The 22,348-nt window shown below is 39.9% G+C and overlaps 1 protein-coding gene across 1 annotated transcript; it reads left to right on the forward strand.

Moving 5' to 3' along the window:
* Window positions 1–670: 670 nt before the first annotated feature.
* ADRA1B (adrenoceptor alpha 1B) lies at window positions 671–18,607 on the forward strand (the record flags this gene model as incomplete). The annotated part of the gene is made up of 2 exons (XM_082324550.1): window positions 671–1,643; window positions 17,960–18,607. 2 exons carry the CDS (start codon window positions 671–673, stop codon window positions 18,520–18,522), a joined length of 1,536 nt encoding a protein of 511 aa, XP_082180676.1. The 3' UTR covers window positions 18,523–18,607.
* Window positions 18,608–22,348: the final 3,741 nt, after the last annotated feature.

Consider the following 22,348-nt stretch of genomic DNA (forward strand, 5'->3'; position numbering starts at 1 on the left):
TTTTTTACCACATCCCACCAAGTATATTTTTCTCAGATAATAAAACTGTTTTTTAAAGGTTTCCAATCCAGATTTATGTGGCAAAGGCTTTAATTATGATTGATACATTCCATTTGTTTAGCTTCCAGACTGCGATGTGGAAGCTTTAACTTGAACTGCATTGCCCTCTAGCGCTGTGACGGGGCCGGCCGCGGTGATGTCACTCGCACAGGCAGCGTGAGCACAGCAGCCAGTTCATGCAGAGCTGCCGAAATGCTGACAAGCCCTTCTTGGAGACGCATGTCACAGCAGCTAGACAGGGGCATCCTTCCAACAGAACCACAATGCACAAGGGAGAACAGTAAACCTGTCTTTTATTTCAGGGACATCACGATTGAAACAGCTACTTTCAAGCTCCAGCCAAGACTTCTGCCTGCTAATTTCTGTTTAAACGAGTTTGTATGAGAAATTAAGCACGTTTGAACAGCCTATTATTTCTGACAGGCTTCAGAGGACTTCACGCTGTGCAAGTTTTACGTGCTTACAGCTGACAGCTTGCTGGGGAGATGAGTTCTCAGTCTAAAACTGGCCGGGGCTTTGCAGCAACTTGTTGGGTAGAGAGATAACTTCCAACGGAGCTCAAACCATCTGCGTGTTGTGCAAGGGATCCAATCATAACTTGCTATGGAGGATGACTTTTAAGATGAATACCTACCTTGGCGATAAATCCAATTCATCAATACCTGGATATTTGAAAGCGTCTGCACTAAACGATGGCAATCTTTCTGCAAACAGCTCCAATGAAACAGCAAGCAACCTGGATTCACCTGCCTTTGATATCAGTAGGGCGATAATTGTGGGGCTTATCCTAGGTGCCTTTATACTCTTTGCTATTATAGGTAATATCTTGGTAATTCTCTCTGTTGCTTGCAATAGACATTTAAGAATCCCTACAAACTATTTCATAATTAACCTTGCAATAGCAGATTTGTTGCTGAGTTTTACTGTCCTTCCATTCTCTGCTACACTGGAAATCCTTGGCTACTGGGTTTTGGGGAGGATATTTTGTGATATCTGGGCAGCAGTTGATGTGCTATGCTGTACAGCTTCTATTCTAAGTCTATGTGCAATTTCTATAGATAGATATATAGGGGTACGTTATTCTCTCCAGTATCCAACTTTGGTAACAAGAAGAAGGGCAGTTTTAGCTCTCCTAGGTGTCTGGGTCCTTTCCATGGTGATTTCTATTGGGCCTCTTTTGGGCTGGAAAGAACCAGCACCCAAGGACGATAAAGAGTGCCGTATCACTGAAGAACCATTCTATGCTTTGTTTTCTTCCTTGGGGTCATTTTACATTCCTTTAATCGTCATCCTCGTGATGTATTGTCGGGTCTACATAGTGGCAAAAAGGACTACTAAAAACCTGGAAGCTGGTGTTATGAAAGAAATGTCCAACTCCAAGGAGCTGACTTTACGGATTCATTACAGGAACATTCATGAGGACACATTAAACAGCACCAAATCCAAGGGTCACAATCCCAGGAACTCCTTAGCTCTCAAACTTTTTAAGTTCTCTAGAGAAAAGAAGGCAGCCAAGACGCTGGGAATTGTGGTTGGCATGTTTATCTTGTGCTGGCTACCTTTCTTCATTGTTCTGCCACTAGGTAAGTTGGTAATCAAGGGATTGCGAGGGGAGGGGGAGGAAGCAGGTTAGTTGTTTACTACAAAAATGTCATAGAAACAAATCAGATGACTGATAAGCAGATATCATTTTGAGAACTGCAGTGAACAGATGAAAGGAAGGGAAGTGAAAGTAATTTACTTCTGATGCTGCTTTTTCAAAGAGTCAGGCTGAAACTTTGTAAAGTATGCAGCCTGCAGAAAGTCTGCTCACCTGGTAGTCCTTCTCAGTGATGGGGCAGATGTCAAATCAGGGCATATCATCTTCAGAGTTTATATATTAAATCCCCCTTTATGGCTGTTGCTTGAATTGAATTACATTTCAGAAACATTTTTATAGGATGCTTTAACAAAAATCCTAGATAAGAACACGAAAAGAGTTCCAGCACTGAAATGTTCTTGTTTTAGTTTACTGTTAGGTGTTCGGATACAGTAGGTCTTCTGGCATTATTAGGTGTCTTAAATGGAAATGAACCTGACCTAATGATGAGGTGCAAAACTCCCCTGAGCTTTGGGAAGCTGAAAAAGTTCTAGTTCTCAGTTCAAACATCACTGATCAAATACCAAAAGCAAACACACAAAGCCCACTGATCCCCACAGAAAGATTCTTGTTGGTTTCAACAGGTCTTAGTTCAGGCATTTCGGGAGATTGCCATGTGAGCTTTTGGCAGCCACTTTGTTCACTTTCAACTTCAAAATATTATTAAAGCATTTGATGTAGCCTTAACACAGTGCTCTGTGTTCCCAAGTCCTTGTGAAATTTGCTTGTGTCATCTTTAATACTAGCACTACATCTGAAGTGGAATATCTCAAGACAGTGAATTACTAAACTCTCAAAAATATCTGTCCAAAGTTCATTTCTCTGAGACACAATCTGGCAGCCTAAATATGGAAAGACGTGGAAAAACAAAAGGGAGAAAAAGCCTTTATTAATGTTCTGTATTCATGTTTACTTAGTTACTCTACCAAAACATTTCTAATTGAGTGGTAAATGGATATTTTTAGATACTGTTGTAGAAAACTAAACTGAGTTCAGCAACCTGGTCCTGGTGAAGCGTTATAAAATTATAATTTCAGTGAATGTGTAATATCATTTAGACTAGAATCTTTACTGCAAGACAACTACTTCAGCTATTGCAGGGCAACTTTATAACTCTACCTTATTGTATCATATACTTAAAATTCTTTACGATTCAAGATCTGCATAACGCTAATGTTAAGGATGTGAAAAATTCCAAACAGAAGGAAAATTGTGAACAAAGTTCTCTTTGGCTACTGAAGTTTAAGTCCTTGTGCTGGCTCTAAAAGTTTATAACATAGAGCAAGTTTCCAACTATTGCAAAAATACATATCTGTGGATAGAAATATATTTTCACCATACGGTACCAGCAGTAGTACCAGATATGTAGCTACTAGGTCATAATCCCCTGCTAAAGTAATTCTCTCCTTGATTTTGAATTACTGAAGGAACTTCGGAGGAAAAAAGCAAATGTGAATGCAGTAGAGCATATCCTTTGCTAGCAGAAGCCAATATAGCTACTGACGCTGTTCCACAAACACAGAGGCAGACCAGTCCATTAAAAACATTATGGTCACAGGGCAGAAGCAATGTGAGAAACAATTAGGTTTCTTGAAAGAGTGTCAGTTTTCCCTTCGACAAGCTATTTCAAAACTCCTGGTCTTTCCTAGGAGGTTTAATGAGTCGTTGCTTGAGACACCTGAGTGAGAATTTATTGATTGTCACAATACGATTTTCTCCCTCATATAAATTGTCCAAGGCATCAGTGAGGTGACAGGCTGAGAGCCTCCACCACAGCACTGTGTGCTGGCAGAGGTGCTGGGTGGGCTGAAGGGCTAAACCCACTGCTGTGGGCTCTGACCCGACACAGACTGAGCGCCTGTGACCCCCAACAGGCTCACTTCACGCTGTGAGCACTTGGTGCCCCACAGAGCTGAGGTTCAGAAGGAGTTGCCATTGTGTCAGTTAGAAGGGTGAAAAAATCAGTGTCTTGGCGTTGCAATATAGACTGCTGGCTCTCCTGCCCTCTGTCTAGAAATCCTTTCAGGGGCCCAACTCTTAACTGACAGCCTTTAGTCTGAAAAAGGGGGGAAAAAAGGTATACATAGTATCCAAGATAGTATCCAAATGCATTTAAACAGTAGGTACTTTCCCTTTGTTTTGCTGACTAGGAAAAGGGCTGGTTTTGTTCCTTGTCCCTGATCTCTTTTTTTAGTTTATTCAGCACACTCCAGAACCTTGCACTTTTCATCTCTGTGTATCAGCATAAAGTTAATTAAGGATGTTAGGCATGACTAAAGCATTGCTCACTAAAACAGGTGGGGAAAAGACCTTTTCCTGACATGTATAATGCAGCTATTCTTAACTGGAGGAGCGGGTAGAGCAGTGGAGAAAGACTTCTGAAGGAGCTTGCTGTGTGCTGTATTCTTCATACCAGAAATCTTTTGCTTTGTGTCTTGAAGTCACAAAATTAAATGAAATACTATTAAGAACCCTTACAAAAAGCACACAATGGTATGAAATCAATTTCAGTGACAGGCAAACTGCAGAATCCAAAAGGTACTGATGATTTACAAAACTCTCCATAGGTGCCCTGGGCTGCTTTAATCACAACCCACTTGTTCATCAGTGCAGGACTGCACACTGCAATACCTTTTCTGCTACTGAGTCCAGACTAGATACTTACCTTCACTATACTGGAAGGATTAGCTTCTGCCTTAGCCCGTATTTTTCACGCCTTATAATTGCACGATTAACCCAAATCATACCTTCACATCCGCATCTTTACTATTTTTTTTCTGCTCCCTGTTTCACTCAGTAATGCCATGACTCTGCAGAATGGCATTAGCAGAGCAGCTCTGGATTTCTGAGGATCCAACCACAAAACGTTTGACAAGTCAGTAAATGTTATTTCTGCAACACCCCAAAACCATGCCTTAACAAATCTGCTTATATGTAGAGGAGTTTGCTTCATGTTAAAAGTGGTCTCAGCTCTTCTACTAGTTTCCCAGACAACATTACAATTCTTCCACTGTGGCATTTCAATATATTCTGCAGCTACCCATTTTGCACCAGGTGGCAGATATACACTGAGAACCGATGTGGTGCTGAAAGCAGGGATATTGCTTGAATAAATATTCCATGACAAAGGAAAAGAAACAATATTAACACTCACAAAGTGTTTTTCAAGCAAGAATCAAAAGGCTTTGCAAGGAAAGCTCTCTGACAGAGCTCTGTATACAGCTACAGAGAGGAATTACAGCACTGACACTATGACGTATTGAGCATCATGAAATGATCAGCACAAAGAATGACCCACAATCTCTTTTTGTAGGACTGAACCATGCTGCCTTTAGTGTTCAGCACCTGATGATGCAGCAAAGCTGGTATCAAAGAGAATCATCTGAGAAATTTATTTTTATTCCAGTAGCTACCAGATATTCCTTCCAGATAGCAATAGAGCTATAGAATATCCTCGTTGTGGACATTCATAAATGCTCTATGGCTTTGTAAACAGTTGTCTTGACACTCAAAATTATTTGTGGCACAGCATAAAATATAAAATCAAGACATATGTGTCTTTGAGACCACTTCTTGTGCCATAAATTCAGTGACTCAGCTTTGAAGAGTAAATATCTTGCCTCTTTAAAATAAATGTTTCTTTTCTTCCCCCTCATACAAAACCTTTCTTAGGCATCAGGACTATATTAAATATGCATTGCTGAAAAATGCTGAGTAAAATAGATGACTTTTATCGAAAGACTAGAGCCCTGCAGAAATCAGGTAACACTCATTAAAACCCTCTCCTTTAAACAAAGGAATACCCAATTTTATGCCAATACCTTTATTAAAAAAAAAGAATCCAAAATGAAGGATCAAATGTTTCCCCCTGGCTACTAGGTTAAAGTTTAGTCTCATTCCTGTTAAATGAGATATCAGACTGGGCTTGCCAGTCTTCTGCCAGACTCAAACCTCACACAACACACACACACACGCAGGGCAAAGGGAAAACTCACTACCTCCACTACTTTAACCAAAGCACATTAACTTGCCCAGCCTATTGCTTAACTCCAGTGGAGATCAGCAGAGCATTATTCACAGTAGAGCCTAACTCCCTCCGCTCCCACAAAACCTGTGATCTTATCCACTAAAGTCAGAAACAAAATTCTTGTAACTTAACTGGCAGTGGGATAAGGTCCCAAGAGCCTCATAATGAAGATACAACTGTTTTGACTATCCTTATATATTAAGCTTTTGAAGCCTCTCTATAAAATAATAAAAAAGAATATAAAAATATGCTGCATGCTACAGGTCAGCCAATACAAAATTATTCTTAAAATAAAATGTTATTCAAGTACAGTATGTAGATTTATGTTACATCAGGCCAACCTCTGCATCTCTGCACCAAGAATACCAAATTAGGCCACTTAGTTTCCCATGGGAAACACTTCGAAGTATTAGGTCCAGTGCTGTCAATGCTACTGAGTTCAGCTTTCTGCAAGGCTTTAGGCCTTGTTTGTCTTTCATCTCATTTTGGTCTTGCCCCCTCTTCCCCTCTCTAACTAGCCTAGCTCTCTAGATTTGATGCCCTCAAGTTAATAGTTACACAGAATTTGGACAAATTAATGATATATGGGGCAATCTGACCCTCTGCCCACTTGCGGGTCAATCTCTGGTACAATGTTCAATTGCACAGGTGATAGCAGGACCTGCTCCTCCTATTTTCTAGCCAATTCCTGTAAAACTAAACATCATAAGGGCATATCTTGACCAGTACAACATGTTTTGTCACACGCGGAGGACTAGATTATTTCAAGATGATTCATTTTGCTACTAAAATAGCCTCCCTTAAACTCTAGTTTAAGCCCTTTGGTTTGCAAAGGATGCCAATTACCAGTTACTTACAGACCTCTATTTTTTAGAAGAAAGTTGTTTGTTATCAAAATTGTTGTTATCACAATTCTACACAATTCTGAAGGACTGGGTACTTCCTATATAGGCTTTTGATTTGCAGGTCAGAGGAACAAAGGGAAATCATAAAGTGTACAGTCTTACAAAAGCAAATACACAAAGCAATACAGAAAAACGTGAATACAAAGAAATCGACTCATGGTGACTGTTCAACCTCAGGGATGGCAGCAACTCCTATCTCAGGTGACTAGAAAGCTCCAAGGAAAAAAAAAAATCAGGACTGAGTCACTGGGCAGCAATAGGAAATCTCAAAACTACTGAAACCAGAGACAGGAGAGAAGTGGTAATTTCAGAGGAAACACTGCTTTCAGCATCCAGCATCCAGCAAGGCAGTGGACACAAGGTCCTTATGCCAAAGGGACTTGCAAACACATGTGCTATTGCTCAGGTCAGTAGTCACGGTGAGAGCACTGAGTAAAGTTATACATGTGCGTATGGTCCTAAAGCATTGAGGCTATACTTCAGGATCTCAGCTGCATGTTCTTTAGTGTACCTATCTGTGAAATACAGACATGAACAAAAAGTGATGAGTTTTTTAGTATCTTCACTAAAGTTATGCTCCATAGCCCACTGCAAGATCTTGAGCTATTTTGACGGGCTTTCAAGTGATACCTAGAAACTGAAAAGCAATAACCGTCAGTCTCTATGTAACAAAAGAGAAAAAATATAATGGAAGTTCATACAATATCTTTGTAGCTGTGCTATTCAATTCCATGGTAGAGTCCTATTATTTACCAACAACATCCAAGACAGATTGCCTCAGTTATAATGAGGCAATCTGAATGCTGAACATGAGCTAGCAGTGTGCTCAGGTGGCCAAGAGGGCCAATGGCATCCTGGCTTGTATCAGGAATAGTGTGGCCAGCAGGACCAGGGAAGTGATAGTGCCCCTGTACTCGGCACTGGTGAGGCCGCACCTCGAGTACTGTGCTCAGTGTTGGGCGCCTCACCACAAGAAGGACATCGAGGTGCTGGAGCGTGGCCAGAGCAGGGCAACGAAGCCGGTGAAGGGCCTAGAGCACAAGGCTGGTGAGGAGTGGCTGAGGGAGCTGGGGTTGTTCAGCCAGGAGAAAAGGAGGCTCAGGGGAGGCCTTATCGCTCTCTACAGCTACCTGAAAGGAGGTTGTAGCCAGGTGGGGGTTGGTCTCTTCTCCCAAGTAACAAGTGATAGGACAAGGGGAAACAGCCTCAAGTTGCGTCAGGGGAGGTTTAGGTTGGATATTAGGAAAAATTCCTTCACCAAAAGGGTAATCAGGCCCTGGCCCAGGCTGCCCAGGGCAGTGGCTGAGTCCCCATCCCTGGAGGTATTTAAAAGACAGGGAGATGTGGTGCTCAGAGGCATGGATTACTGGTGGCCTTGGCAGTGTTAGGTTAACGGTTGGACTGGATGATCTTAAAGGTCTTTTCCAACCTTAACGATTCCATGATTCTATGATAAGTCAGAAGCAAGAAGAGGAGAAAAAGACACCAAAGCATGCCCAGTAATAGAAGATATTTAAGTATAATGAATGAAATGTCAGCAGACTTAGATTAGCTTTTCTAGACTCCCTTAATCAGCTAATCCTTTGCAAAACAAGCAGAAGCTTGGCCCATATTCTTTCTAGTTAGTAAGCTGCAAAAGTCTGTAATTCTTTTGGACGAAATAATAATAACAATAATATCATGTTTCTGTCTCTATCTACTGTCAGTTTTAGAGTACCGAACAAGATCCTTACTGAAATTGATCTTGATTTTATCACATCTATGTGAGGGCAACACAATTTAAACACAAGTAAATTCTCTCCATGGTGTAAGTCACCATAGCTATTCTGGACTGGGAGGTGGCAGACTAGTATATACAAGGGTATATAGGGTTTGTGTCAAAAAGGTAAGTGCTCGATGGAATTTTTCCATACCCCATGTATTTTCCATATCTTGTATCTTCATATTTTGTTATTTAAGACATACTCAGAATTTTTGCTAAAATGAAAAGTATGGATGGGGCATGAAAAACCTTAATCCTGTTGCTTTGTTAATTCCTGTTGCATTGTTCTTTTTTAAAACTACAGATTTCTTCTTTCTTTTTCTTTCTGGGCTGGGCAAATAGAGCTCCTATTTGTCTTTTCTATTGCTCTTCTAAATACCAACTTGCAAGTGGTCTGTTGCACTGTAAGTTTTTTAAAAAAATTTTAAACTCTCAATGCTTTAAGCATCAACATCATATTTTGTGTGACGCTGCAGGAAGGACAGTCATGGACTGCAGACCAGAGCAGGATCTCTGGAAATGATAGATTATCTCTTAACTTCTGCCTATCAGAGACAATCATACCATGCCAGGAGTGCCAATGTTAGCAGCTCTGTGGTTAAATACATAGACACTGTCCCTTTAAAAATGCAAATATAGCTACCCTGCTTTGTAATTGCTTGTAATATAAGAAGGTGTAGCAACTCTGGGGTTTAATAAAAAGATCTGATCCCTATCTGTACTACAACTTCCATCAGCAAAGCTTCAAGGGAGGTAAAGTCCTGGTTTTATTTTGGCCATTCTAAATAAGTCTCTATTTTTGGAGTCTTTAAAAGGCTCTCAAATTTGAGCCATTGTGAATGAATTTCATGTAGGTCTCATAGAAGTGATCTGTTCATCTGAAATATGAGGCACCCTTTATCAGAGAGAGAGAGAGAGAGAGAGAGTGGATGACAAGAGATTGTGGATTTTAATTAGGATAAGAAAATAGAAACAATAACCTTTCTCAGCCTACAAGACAGCAAGGAAAATGTTTTCCTTAGGCTTTGCTCTTACTCATGAATATATCTATAGGGGGAAGTACTCTTTATGGCCAGATTCTGCATTTGTGTATGTCTGCTACTTTCATTCACCTGCTTAAGAACTTGTCTACATAGGATCAGGCCTTAGATTGGTAGGAGTTACTGCGTTTAGTTAATACCAATAATATATTGGTTTGCAGACTTTTATTTCCCTGCCTGAATGGGATGAAGGAATGAGTATAAACCACTTTTACCCTGTCAAGACAGTTAGAGGAGATTTCTCTGTGTGAATTCCTTGACTCAGCTGGAAAACAGGGAAATGAAAGACTCAAGGGCTGAGGACTGGTTGAAAGATACCTTCATCACCCCTCACAAGTGTTCGCTCACTATAAGGCCAGAAGGCTCCAGCAAAGAGAATCCTGAAACTTCTATAGGCAGTCAGCTCTAGGACATAAATTCCTCACAACCAGGACACTTCTCTTAATAGCTGGCCTAGATCCTTGCACATGTACATAACGTACCTATTAATACAATGAAGAATGAGAACTGCTGTACTTGCAACAGCATCGTATTTGTATTTCTGTTTCTCCCACATTATCTTCTGCAATATCATTCTCTAGTCAGTTATTCCTTATTTGATATTTCTCCTTCCTCAACAGCAAAGTGCTTCCCCCCAACACACAGAAGTTACCCACAAACACGGGAGTGCAGCTCTGCAGCATGTTGGTGACTACAAGGCTACTGTGATTCCCACGGTGTCCCCCAGCCTGGCAGCCCAGGCACCACTGGGATATGCACCCCAAGGCATCCCACAGAGACACCAACATGCTCAAAAGCCATAACCAAATGCTAGCCAGCATTATTGGTTTGTAGTAGTTATAATTTAACCATCTTTCCGTTAATTTTCCTTATTGAATTTTGTTCTGTTGATTTTGGATGCTTTTCCTATTTCTCAAGATCTTTTTTCACTGTTATCCTAACCCTCTTCTCCAGACGGCCTGCAGTCCCTCCTGGCTTGATCAACTCTTAATTTTATAACCACACTCTCTATTTCATCCTCTACTGTTTGTAAACTGTGGGGTTTTTTCCTCTATTAAATAAGTCCGGGGGAATGTAAACAAACACTGAATGCTGGAAGGAAAGAAATCAGGAGCTTTAGAAATCCAATTAGCTTTAAAACCTTGGCATGCTGACTTGGCTAAGCATGTGGTAAAAAAGACTGCAGAAAGCTTAAATGAAAGATGAACACATCCTTTCTGTGTTCTCTGAACTCGTAACAACTCTGGTAAGAGGCAGCTTATTACTTTTACAGGGACAATTTTACTACTATACACATGTAGTATTTGAGCTTTCCCCGTTCATTAAGAGGTGGCCGTAACGCAGCCATTAGCTGCTACCAGCAGCTACGGCTGCAGCAGCAATCACAGCATGAACTACAGGGGAGAAGCGGAGGTTCCCAGCCAGGCCATCGGCAGCCATCTACTGCCTAACACTGGGAGTCTCTCCCTGATCACATTACAAATTTGATCAAATCACTTTTCATAGGAAGCCTGAGTTCCATCACAAAACAAATTTCTTGCAAATCAATACTCATTTTTGCAAAAGTTGTCTTCTTGAGAACAGATTGAGAGGCAGGGCTTGATACTGTTGAAGCTTCCTGTTTCCCATGTTTCAGAACTCGTTTGTTATGTTTTGTATTTTGCAATGCTTTTCATCACTACAGTGAATTTTAAAACATTGGAATTTTCTCATGTGGAGAATGTTGAGAAGTTCAGATTTAACTCTGGTCAGAAAGACTCCAGTCTGCACCAAAACGGAATAATTCTCTCCTCTGAATGAAGGAGGATATGTTTGCTGTCCAAGGTTACCTTAACTATTTAAATTTTACCAGACTCTAGAACAAAACTTACAAATACATATTACCAATTCTCTAACTATTTCTATTTTATGGTATTCAAACAAAAAGGTGGTTTTCTCTCCAGAATACTCCCACTCAGCATTTCAAGTTTTGAAACGCTTCATTTTCTACTTGTTACAAATAGAGACAAGAAGTTTCAAATTTTATGGCTTTTCTTTAATCTTAAAAAAATGAGAAAAACCTGTGCAGTGAAGGTCTCCTTCTACCCCATTATTGTTTCACGACGTATTTTATTGTAGCTAGTTTGTTTTTGCTATAATATCAACTGACACACAGCAAAGCACTTAAACAACTCCAGACCATTTTGTTTCAATAAAAACAAATGTTGTATTTGTTTCAGTAAACAGGAACATGCACTCACCCTAGGTTGGCTCTCATCTAAGCAAAACTGGATTTAGAAGATTTTGAAATGTGATTTTTTGTAATGGGCATAAAACATAGCACCTGACAACCCAAAACTCATCCATAGAGACTTTTTCTCCTTAAATCCAGGAAATTCACAGTACTCTTGCCCAACTACTATCTAATCTAAGTATCAAATACTTGATTATGAACAGAACTGATGATTCTATGAGTAATTTAGATACTTAATTGATATAAAATACACAACTTATTAAAAATTAATGTTTAATTAATAGAAAGTCAATTATCACAAAATAAAGTGATTAGAAGAGAGATTAGCAGTTGGAGTTAAAAACTAAATGAGACATAAGGAGAGCAGAAATAAATATTTAAAAATTAAGATGAGGAAACAAAATAAGTAACTGCAAAGTGAACATGCCTGGACGGAAAAAGAAAAACAGATATTAAAGACAAGGCAGACAGTGAAGGAGAATGTGGTTAATTTTAGATTAAAAAATCATTAATAGTTTAAAATTTTCCTCCCACCAGGTACAAACAATAAATATATGGCATTCTTGAAAATACGCACACACAGAACACCCTCTCCCATGAAGATGACTCACAGAAACACTAACATAGGATGTAAAACTATTCAAATGTCCCTATCGGATGCAAGCTGCAGCATAATGGGCTGTATAACGGGAACAGAGCCAGTAGATGGAGCGAAGTGATTATGCCCTTTTACTCAATGCTCATTAGACCATGTCTGGAGTACTGCATCCATGCAGGGGAAGACAACAATAAACTGGATTGGGTCCAGTGGAGGCAACCAAAACGATCATGAGGCTGGAGCACATTGTGTCAGGAGAGGGTGAAGGAACAGGGCTTCTTCAGCCTGGAGAAGGGAAGGCTTCAGGGGACCTAATGCAGTGGTGACCCTGCTTTGAGCAGAGGGCTGGACAAGAGACCACGTAACATCCCTTCCCACTGCAATAATTCCGTAATCTATTAAGTTTTCGGCTTTCAGTCCCATCGTGTAGAAATATATATATATATATATATATTCCTTGCATGAAGAATGAAGGGAGGAACTATAACCACACAGTGGAACCCTGTGATATTTCACAAATGACTGTCACCACAAACAACTGTTGGTCACTTATACATAGTTGTTTATTTCCTCTGTGTGGCTGGAAGTAGCACACAGAGCAGAATGGCACAGAGATATCAAAGACAATTTTAAAAGTTTTAGCTTATAAACATTATCTTACATGTTATTTTTCAGTTTTAAACTCTAGCTAATCGCTATAGTATCTGATCACCCTGCATATGCACACAACTGGAGTAGCAAGTTTTCTCCCTTCTCCTCGAAGTAGTTTGCGGGGTTTTGTCTGGTTGGTTGGTTGCACTGGCAGGTCTAATTTTGATGCTAAGTTCTTTCTTCCATAAAGTGGAAGTGCAAACTCAAACACGTCCTGCATATTACACTTTTGTCAAGAAGCTCACCAACTATTACATTAAGACCTTCCTTAAATAGAAGGTCTTAACTTTCCTACCCTCCTTTCTGTATGCATACAGCGGTCAGTTGTGAGAGGTAGCAAAGGAGGAGATATTTAGACGGAAGAAAAATAACAGAGCCGGAAAGAATACGAGAGTAGTGTGTGTGTACGTGTGTGAGTGCGTGTGTGTGTTTCTGCTCTGCAGAGAGCTACATCAAAACCTCCTTCACTGACGATTTTTCCTTAATTAAGAGTATTGGGATTAAGCCAGTCCAGAAGATTTTCCTGCTGCTCACCCTGCTATTTTAAGGATTCTTCCAAAGTCCACTGAAGTCCTTATGAGCCTTTACAAAGGCTTTCAAAGACTCCCACTGACTCCAGTGGACTCCGAATTTTAATGGCTCAGTGATGGTCTGGCCAGATATTCTGCAGAATATGTGAAGACAATTAATATGGCAAATTGTTTCCCACAATGTTTCCTAAATTGTTTCCCACAATGTTTCCTAATTTCATTGAGGGTGTTTTACTTACTTTCTGTGTAATAAAGCATTCATTGTAAAGAATCAGTCAGACCCTAAATGAAATTAGCTTTTACTAAATAATATAATTCTTAATTCTTTTTTATGATATTTGCTGTTGCTCAGTGTATTTCCAAACTGAATAGCTCTATCAAGTCTGGGGAGCACAGCTGGTTAAACTAATGGTCAAAAACCAATCAAAACTGATCAAGTTGATTGAGTTTCTGTAATATTTCCCGTTCTCCATTTGTGCTGGACACAGGCTTTGCAAAAACTTCACTGGTGTCAAAGGTGCAATCAGAGGTAAGATTGTGGTGCTATGTTTAATAAATCACAAGGTTTAGTGCAGAAAATAAAAGAAAATAGAAAATACACATTCCCTTAAAATGCAGCTGTTAAACATGAAGCATCAGGAGAGCGATCAGCTTGAGTAGGGAAGTCACTCTGGCTGCCCCCATCACAAATAAATCACTGAGGAGACAATCATATGCAAAATTTTCCAGCCATTTTGCAAAGCAATCTAAATCACTACAGGGAAATATTTAATCTGTTTATCAAACTGCGATGGGAAAGTAGTTGGAGATTAAGGAAGGAAATATTAGTCTGAAGTTTAGAGAGTGTGTCTAGTAGGCTTAGCTTTATCATTTTATCAAGGTACCAAAATAGCCCGCAGTTGTTTGCTCCTGACAGGTTAATTATGAGGTAAAGTATGTGTGCAGCTAAATAAAAGGTATTGTTGTTAATTCCAAGAATAAGATAGGGAAAAGGGTAATGTTAAAAATATACAAGCTAATCAAAATGTTTTTCATATCTTTATATGGTGAAAGGCAGGGGAGCTTTGCCTAGTAGTCACCAAATTAAACTATATTTAGAAGTATATGGCATGTGTAATAGCGTCCATCTAAACCACCTTCTGGATCATAAAGATCTCTCTGTAGAAAACTCAGGCTGGGATTCCACCCAGTGAGGAGGGACTGAACACAAAAACTCAGAAACTTTCCAAAGCCCTGAAGAGAATAAGTATCTGTCTCAGACATTCCATTTCTCTAACAGTTAATCCTCAACCTAAGTAATGAAGATATTTACCAAGGGGATCTAAGACTGCAGTGTCAGTGGGATTCCAGTACTGCAAATGCAAAACTCTGCTGGGCTGCCAAAACTTAAGCCATAGAGTTTTCCTGATGAACACAGCTATATTCTGCAGTTAATCAGAGAAAGCAGGACTAGAAGGGATCTGAAGAGGTCATCCAAGGCATCCTCCAAGCCAAAGGCTCTACTATTGTACTTAAATGCTGATCTTTATTTTTAAATAACACCACCACATAGCTTTCCAAACTGATCTACTTCCAGATTGTCTGTTAATGACTCAGCTAGGGTCATGATGGTTTTTAAATGATTGATCGGAGCTCAGTGATTTTTCTAGAATCACGCCTGAACACAAGGTGCCTCCGTCAGCCAGGTCTGCTACGAGGAAATTCTCTGCTCTTTTGTGTTGCTGCCCTTTAATATAAAGGAGCTTTGAAAATGCTTGCTGCAGCTGCTGAAAATGGCATGCTGTCATTTTTTTCAAATGGCATTTGAAAAATAGATTATCATGAAGATAGTCATAAGCTCCTTACCTTTTTTTCTTAAGGAACACATATTTCTTGAAGAGGTTTACAAAGATTAGCCATTTTTCATCACTCAGCTTTTGACCTTTTCCCCTACTTGCTCTCTTAGTCTTTACTGTATGTAGTTATATTCGGTTCATGTGCAATATAGATTATACAAGCACAACTCATCTGTGTTGGTTCCCAGTTTTCTTCTCTATAGCTTAGCTCATTTAATTTGTCCTTAGGGAATTTCACAAAATTTGTCAGTAAACTTCCTTTTTTTTTTTTTTTTTTATTTTATTGAAAACTATACCATAGCATTTACTCTGTCCGTATTTAACCTGCCTAAAAATATTTACATATGGTAGAGGAATGTCCTGTAGATTTTCAGTTGTTACAGTATGAGAGAAAGGCAAACCAACTGATCGGGAAAAACTCACCACTGCTCATTCAGCATTCACACATAAGAAAAAATGGGAGCTCTTTAGAGGTTTACTGGGCTTTAAAAGCTAAAAATCATTTATATTTTAAAGGAGTTCCAGAAAACAATTTAAGAAATTTATTGGTATGAGCTCCAAAAAGCTCCTTGTTGTACATAATCATGCTTTGTACTTGTTTTGTAAAGTCACAAAGCTTCTGTCTTCCCTAAACTGAAGCGAAAATATTAGCAATAATTATTTACAAAATGAATCCTGAAAAGGTTTGCAGCTGTGCATGTGGGAGGTTTTGGAGCATCTTCCTCATCTTGGCTACAGCTATAAACTTAGATCAACTTTTCCTAACGCTTTATAAGAATTTGACACCCATTTAATGGCTTATTCCACAGAATCAGATGAATTGTTGCTGAATCTTTTATCAAAGAGTACGTAACACTCACAAGACACAGTTTAGGTGCTTGCATTGATTTATTCGTTGGAAATTCATCAAATACAATTCGTAGTTTCTCTGATGTTAGACATCAGAGAACTGTACTTTCTGCAGTGTCAATCAGGACAGATGGAGGATCTCCACCAGATGGACAGAAGAGGCATTTGTCAAACCCAGCAAATCATTATCAGCAACAAAGCAGTAAGGGACATGGGTTCAACTTACAAGAGTCTTGCACATGGAGAAATGTCAGTAAAGTGCAGGAGTCACGAAAGAAATACTATGAACATTGTAATTTAAAACCTCCATTTTAACCTTAAGGGCTAGCATGTTGCTTAGCTCCGAGGCAATAGGTAGAGCTAGTGCTAGCTGGCACCATCCCAAAACACTGCCAGGGAAAAAATCTATTATTCTGGATTCACGGGATATTTCCTGACTCCTATTGCCCAAGTGAGGGGCATGAAGAGTCTCTCCAGATAGCTGATGCCATCTCAGCATCTTATTTTCTCTTCTGAGCCAGCTCAGGGACTAGTTGACACACTGAGGAGGGCAGTGGATGTGTGAGGAATGACACATACTTACCTCCCTTTGGCTTTCTTGTGCCCTAAGGAGACTCAGACCCCTATAGTCAGCACCAGGCCAACACTGTCATCTAGATAAACAGCAGTATCTGCTGTGGCACATATGAGCTATTCACCCAAGAAGCTAGGAAGTGCTTTTGCATAGTTTTGAAGCCCAAGTCATGGCCTCTACATTGCTATGAGATGGGAAATATGCCTAGAATCATGTCCCTCCCCACTAAGGCATCCTGACAGTCACAACTGACTCAGCCGCTTTCACAGCCCAGGGAACCTGAAACCACTCCCATGTAAAAGGTCACTCTTCTGAGATGTGACGTTCAGGCTTGAGTGCCACCTTCCATTTGAAAAACTCTTCAAATCTAACTCCAGTTCTTGAAATAAGAATTCTCTCCTGAATCCCTGCTCTTTGATCACTTTAGCCAAACACAAAGGTGTTTTCCCAGCTGGATAACTGCTGAATGCCTGTTTTGCTTAAAAAATGTCATACATTCTGTTATAAAGTCCTATTTGCTAAATTTAGCTGATTAATTGCATGTTTTTAATGCTAACAGTACATGAAATGGGTTTCCCGGTATGAGTTTTTCATTTGGGCAGCCTCTCAAGGGAAATTATTTGGTTGTGAATGGAAGAGGAAGTATTCATAAAATAACCTCTTTGTTTGGGGTACACCATTTTTATGAATGCCTGGGATATGGGAAGTACCACAATTAACTTCAGGTTTCAAGAGGTTTGTACTATCATAATAATCTAGATAAATGGGGTGATGTTTAGGAGCTGCCAGAGAATGTATTAGAAGTTATAAGGTATGTCTGAACACACTCCTTCTGGGAAGCCTGGGAACAGTTAGATCTTTTTCTTCAAAAATGACATTCAAAAGCTCTTTGAAGAAGGCACAACCTTATTCCATGTGTGCATTGTGCAACAGCTTGGGCAATGGAGGTTTGATCTTTCACTGAGATCAACAGATGTTAGTGCAACAGATGTGTACATATAAACACAAGGACTGTTTTTTAATTCTACATTAATTATGTGCTCCTTTAGCTTTCAGATGGTGAAAAGCATTTCCTTATTAGCTTTAAAAATAACAAAAGTAACATTTTATTACCAAAAGACCAAAAATGAAAGCAACATGCATTCAGGATCTTTAACAAACAGATTCTAACAGTGATCTGACGGGACATTTACCCTTCCTAAAGGCAGACAAACCAATTATCTCAGATATTGTCTCTGCTTGTTTCTTCTGGACAGGATCTCTGTTTTCGGCTCTGAAGCCCCCTGAAACGATCTTCAAGGTGATTTTTTGGCTTGGCTACTTTAACAGCTGCTTGAATCCAATCATCTACCCTTGCTCAAGCAAAGAGTTCAAGAGGGCTTTTATACAGATCCTAAAATGCCAGTGCCACCGTCGAAAGCAGTTGGGGTGGTGGGCTTACAGCTACAGAAACTGGAATCGGTGCTCCTTTGAACACCCTAGGAAGGACTCCCTGGAAGACGGCGGGAGTTTCCTAAGTGGCAGTCAGAGGACATTATCTTCAGCATCTCCTAGCCCCGGCTACCTGAGCAAAATCACTCACCCACATATGGAGATGTGCACATTCCAGGAATGGAAAAACTCCAGCCCTTTCCTGAGCCCCTTACAGGAAGGCAGCAGACAAAAGGACCCATGCCAGTTCTTCACCTTCAATCTCTTAACAGAGCGCAACGGACACGTTCCTGCTGGCAGCCAAGCTTCCAGCAATGGGGACCATGAGGCCAGCTGTGACACACTGAATGGCAAAACCGACTGTAGAGCAAACATGACGCTGGAATGAACAGATTCTAAACAGCCTGTTCTCTTTGTACACTACCCTGTTTGACATTTAGCCCAGGCGAAGAAACGGACCTTTGCACAGTTTCTCAGTACAGCACTAGAAGGAAGCCAGTGAGGAACAGGCAGATTTATGTCACAAAAGCAGCAAAAGCAGGGGCTAACCATATTCCCAGTCACTTGCCAGAGAGCCTACTGAAGCAAGAACAGAACGCAGGGAAGGCGCTGCATAAATCCAGGGAAGTGCACATACAATTATTTAGATGTTGTGGAAGTGCTGTGGAACAGCCAAACGCATATGTCCATAGAAAGAATGAATAAATATGGGGGTGGTCAGGGGAAATGTGTATGAATGTGCGTGTGTGTACACGTGTGCTAGCTGCATGTATGGATGCCTGAGAGTGGAAGCGAGCAATGCAGTGTTGTTTGTACCTCTCCAGGGTACTAGCTGCCGCTGCTTTTGCCTGTAAATTCGTATTGTTGTTGTACTTCACTGTACATTAGCACTTTAGAAGTGGAAAACAATGTCAAAGATTAAAGTAATTTTGCAACAATTTAAACATGTGCACCTATTACTATAGGACTGGAATTCAGCCAAGTTCCCTCATCACTACTTTCACTTCAGAATAAAACACTCATAGCCGTTAAGTTTGCCATTGTAATTTCTAGGATGCTCTTGAATCTCTCTGCGGTTGCTTCCCTTCCATGATTCCCTTATCACCAACACATGTAACTCCTCTATCCTTGTTCTTTTTTGAAAGTTTGAAAATACCAGCAATGATGAGAGGTCACAATCTACATTTCAGCACATTAGTAAGCATCCTGTAAACATACAGGCTACCAGAGGATCTGATTTCTAAAAGCAACACTCATAAATCACTCCAAATATGTCGTAAACAGTGTTGTGGACACAGCACAAAAGAACACTGACCGCTGGAGGCCTAAAACCCAGCCTTAGGACAAATACGCTGAGCCCCTGGTTCTTTCACCACACTTTGAAAATAGTATTGCACATTTAGAGGCTTTTACTTTGCAACTCACTTAAGAAGAGAAAGAGTCAAAACAATGGAGTAGTGTAAGTTTCACTGTCATTAATATTTTTCAACTCAATAATACAGAAACTGTAACAGAATTCCTGAGAATATCTTCTAGGACATTTTAGGTCATGTTTGGAAGTTATTTTCATCTCTTGCAATTAAGTGTGAATCATGAAACTAATGACTGATTTTTTTACATGAAGTGGTACAAACCGTGAAAATTGGTATTTACTCCTTCCTCCAACTGAGACTTTCCTTATTAGGAATTTTAGTGAATTTTTTTTGGAAAAAAAAAAATTCTCTGCTTGAAACAGAGAATGAACCATAAAGAGATGTACTAAAACCACTTAGGGACAATTTAACAATGCTAGGTCCCAAGGGAGAGCCATTTCCTTTTGTTTCCTTAAATGTGTATTCTCTCATTAAGTTGACATGTGGCTTGCGGTTAGATGAAACATCCCCCAGCTCAGTGAGCAACGATAGGAAAGTCATGTTCCAAGGTATTCCCATGGCCATGTTATAGCAAGAACCACATCAGTGTATTTTCAGTCTTATCCTGATTGAAGTTATAGCCAATCTCCTATTTTAATAATTCCATTTTGATTGTGGGGAAGGCTGTAATTTCCTCTTACAAGAACACTGCTGACAAAGTTTAGAAGTATTATAAGACAGATAAACAAACTCTTGTTGCTCATATATTGAGGTTGCCATAAAGAATATTCTATCTAGCTGTGATATATTAGTATGAAGCTATCCTCTTTGGGCCTCTAAATGGCAGAGAACTATATTTCTAACCTATTGTTATAATTTTTGAAGGGAACCTACAGTAGGCTGTCAAACACTTCTGGGTATTGTAAAGCTTCTTGAAGATTCTTGTTAATTGGAAATAAATTTGTTTAATCTAATGACCTGACGGCACACTTCAGCTAAATTTTGAGTCACACGACATCTACAGTGTAAAGTAAATCCAAGTAATGTTATCCATATTTGAGAATTTCTAACTGATACTGCAAACTTTCAGAATAAATAGCATTCCATTACTCTAAAGCCTTTAAATATGTTGCTCTCAGAGACTGATCATTCTTTTAATTAGTTTCTAGTCCTAACAAAGGCTGTGTGATCTCTGATTATCATTTATGCTCTTTAAACAATGACATAATTCTCTAATTACCTATGAAATCAGATAGGCTTTTATCCCATACTGAAGTGACCTATGAGTACTTATCATCTTTGTACATTTTTACACATCATGTTACAAAAACTGCAAGGAAAGTTCCCTTACTGCTTTTTTTAAATCTATAAAAAGATAATTTCAGCCATTTTAGTAGGGAAAAAACAGCTTTCTCTAAACATTGTAATTGATCAGGAGGAGGAGATATGCATTAACATCATGCAGTCCATGCCATTTGGAATATCCAGTGCCTCTAACCTTATGAATCATATACCAAAAACCTCAGAGCCAAAAACCCCAAGACAGATGTCCCATAAGCCTTTAAGAGTGGAGAAGAGAAGGCATACCACAGGCAGACAGTAACACTTTTCCCCAGGAGTTACACTGCTCTTCTGTAAGTTTGAGCTGGGAAGGCTGCTGCACTCTGCAGGGCCAGCAACATGGACTCATCCACCCCTGCTAGCTTGCTTTCTCTCACAGACAGCCACAGCACTGCTGCTCTTCCCATGTCCTGCCTCGTGTGGGAGGCACATTGGAACTGCATGCAAAACGCATGTGGCTCAAGAGCCACAGGAGCCCTGTGCTGCTTCCCTTCCTCAGGCCCAAGTCCTGCAAGTATGTTAAGGGCAACCTCCCTGGGGACATGACTAGGTTGTGCTGCCTTGCCAAGGAAACTAAAAGAAGCTCTGCTTTGGGATTTCTGATACTAGGGAAAACAAGAAGGGGAAAAAAGTTTATTCACCATGTTGAAGTTGGAAAACAAGAAGTTGGAAATAATCACAGGCAATCAAAACAAATATACTCTGCCATTCCTAAGACAGACATTTACATCAGGCCCATTTTTCTTAGCATATTCATTAGGCCCCATCTGAAGGGATCATCTCATACAATCCCTAGCATCAGACAGATAAAGGAATGACAAACTGTAGGCTCCAGCACAGCAACCAGGGATAACAGGAAGAAGTGAGAACAAGCCCAGGCAATACCTGATACATACTTCAGATATCATTTTAACAAACTGTGTCTCATTATTAATCACTATCCAATTAAACTTTAAGACTGGAGAGCCTACAACTTGTAACAAATATAAGATGGAAGGGTTCCTAATATTTCTAATAATTTTGGGTCAGGGTATCATCATCAAACCTTGCGGGATGTATTAGTCCATTTTTTTAGCACAGCCAAAATTAATTTGACAAGCAGAGCATCCGCAATCTAGTGAAATGGCAGTTGCCACACGATGGTGGTCTATCAGATGCAACTATACTCCATCGTGCATATTTTTTATACATATTAGCAGACCTTCTGATGAATCCATTTTGTGGGTGAATAGATTTGCCTTCAAAGAGGAGTTGCCACCATTTAGCACAGAAGGTGTTCATAAACCACTGTGAATTTCTCCAGGTTAAGCTACTGTGTGGAGCTTAATCACTAACTAGGGGCTTGTACAAAGCCATTCAGTTGAGAGGCACAGCTGTAATGGCTCACAGAGTATTGTCACAGCCCAGCTGCACATAAATTAAACCCATTAGCTATCACAAGTGCTTCTTATTTTTGAAGAGAGTTATGGTAAAATCAATCCAACTGAATGAGACTGAAATTCTAGAGCATTCTACATTCTT

Source organism: Platalea leucorodia, assembly GCF_965183815.1.
Source record: "Platalea leucorodia genome assembly, chromosome: 11".
Taxonomy (NCBI): Eukaryota; Metazoa; Chordata; class Aves; order Pelecaniformes; family Threskiornithidae; genus Platalea; species Platalea leucorodia.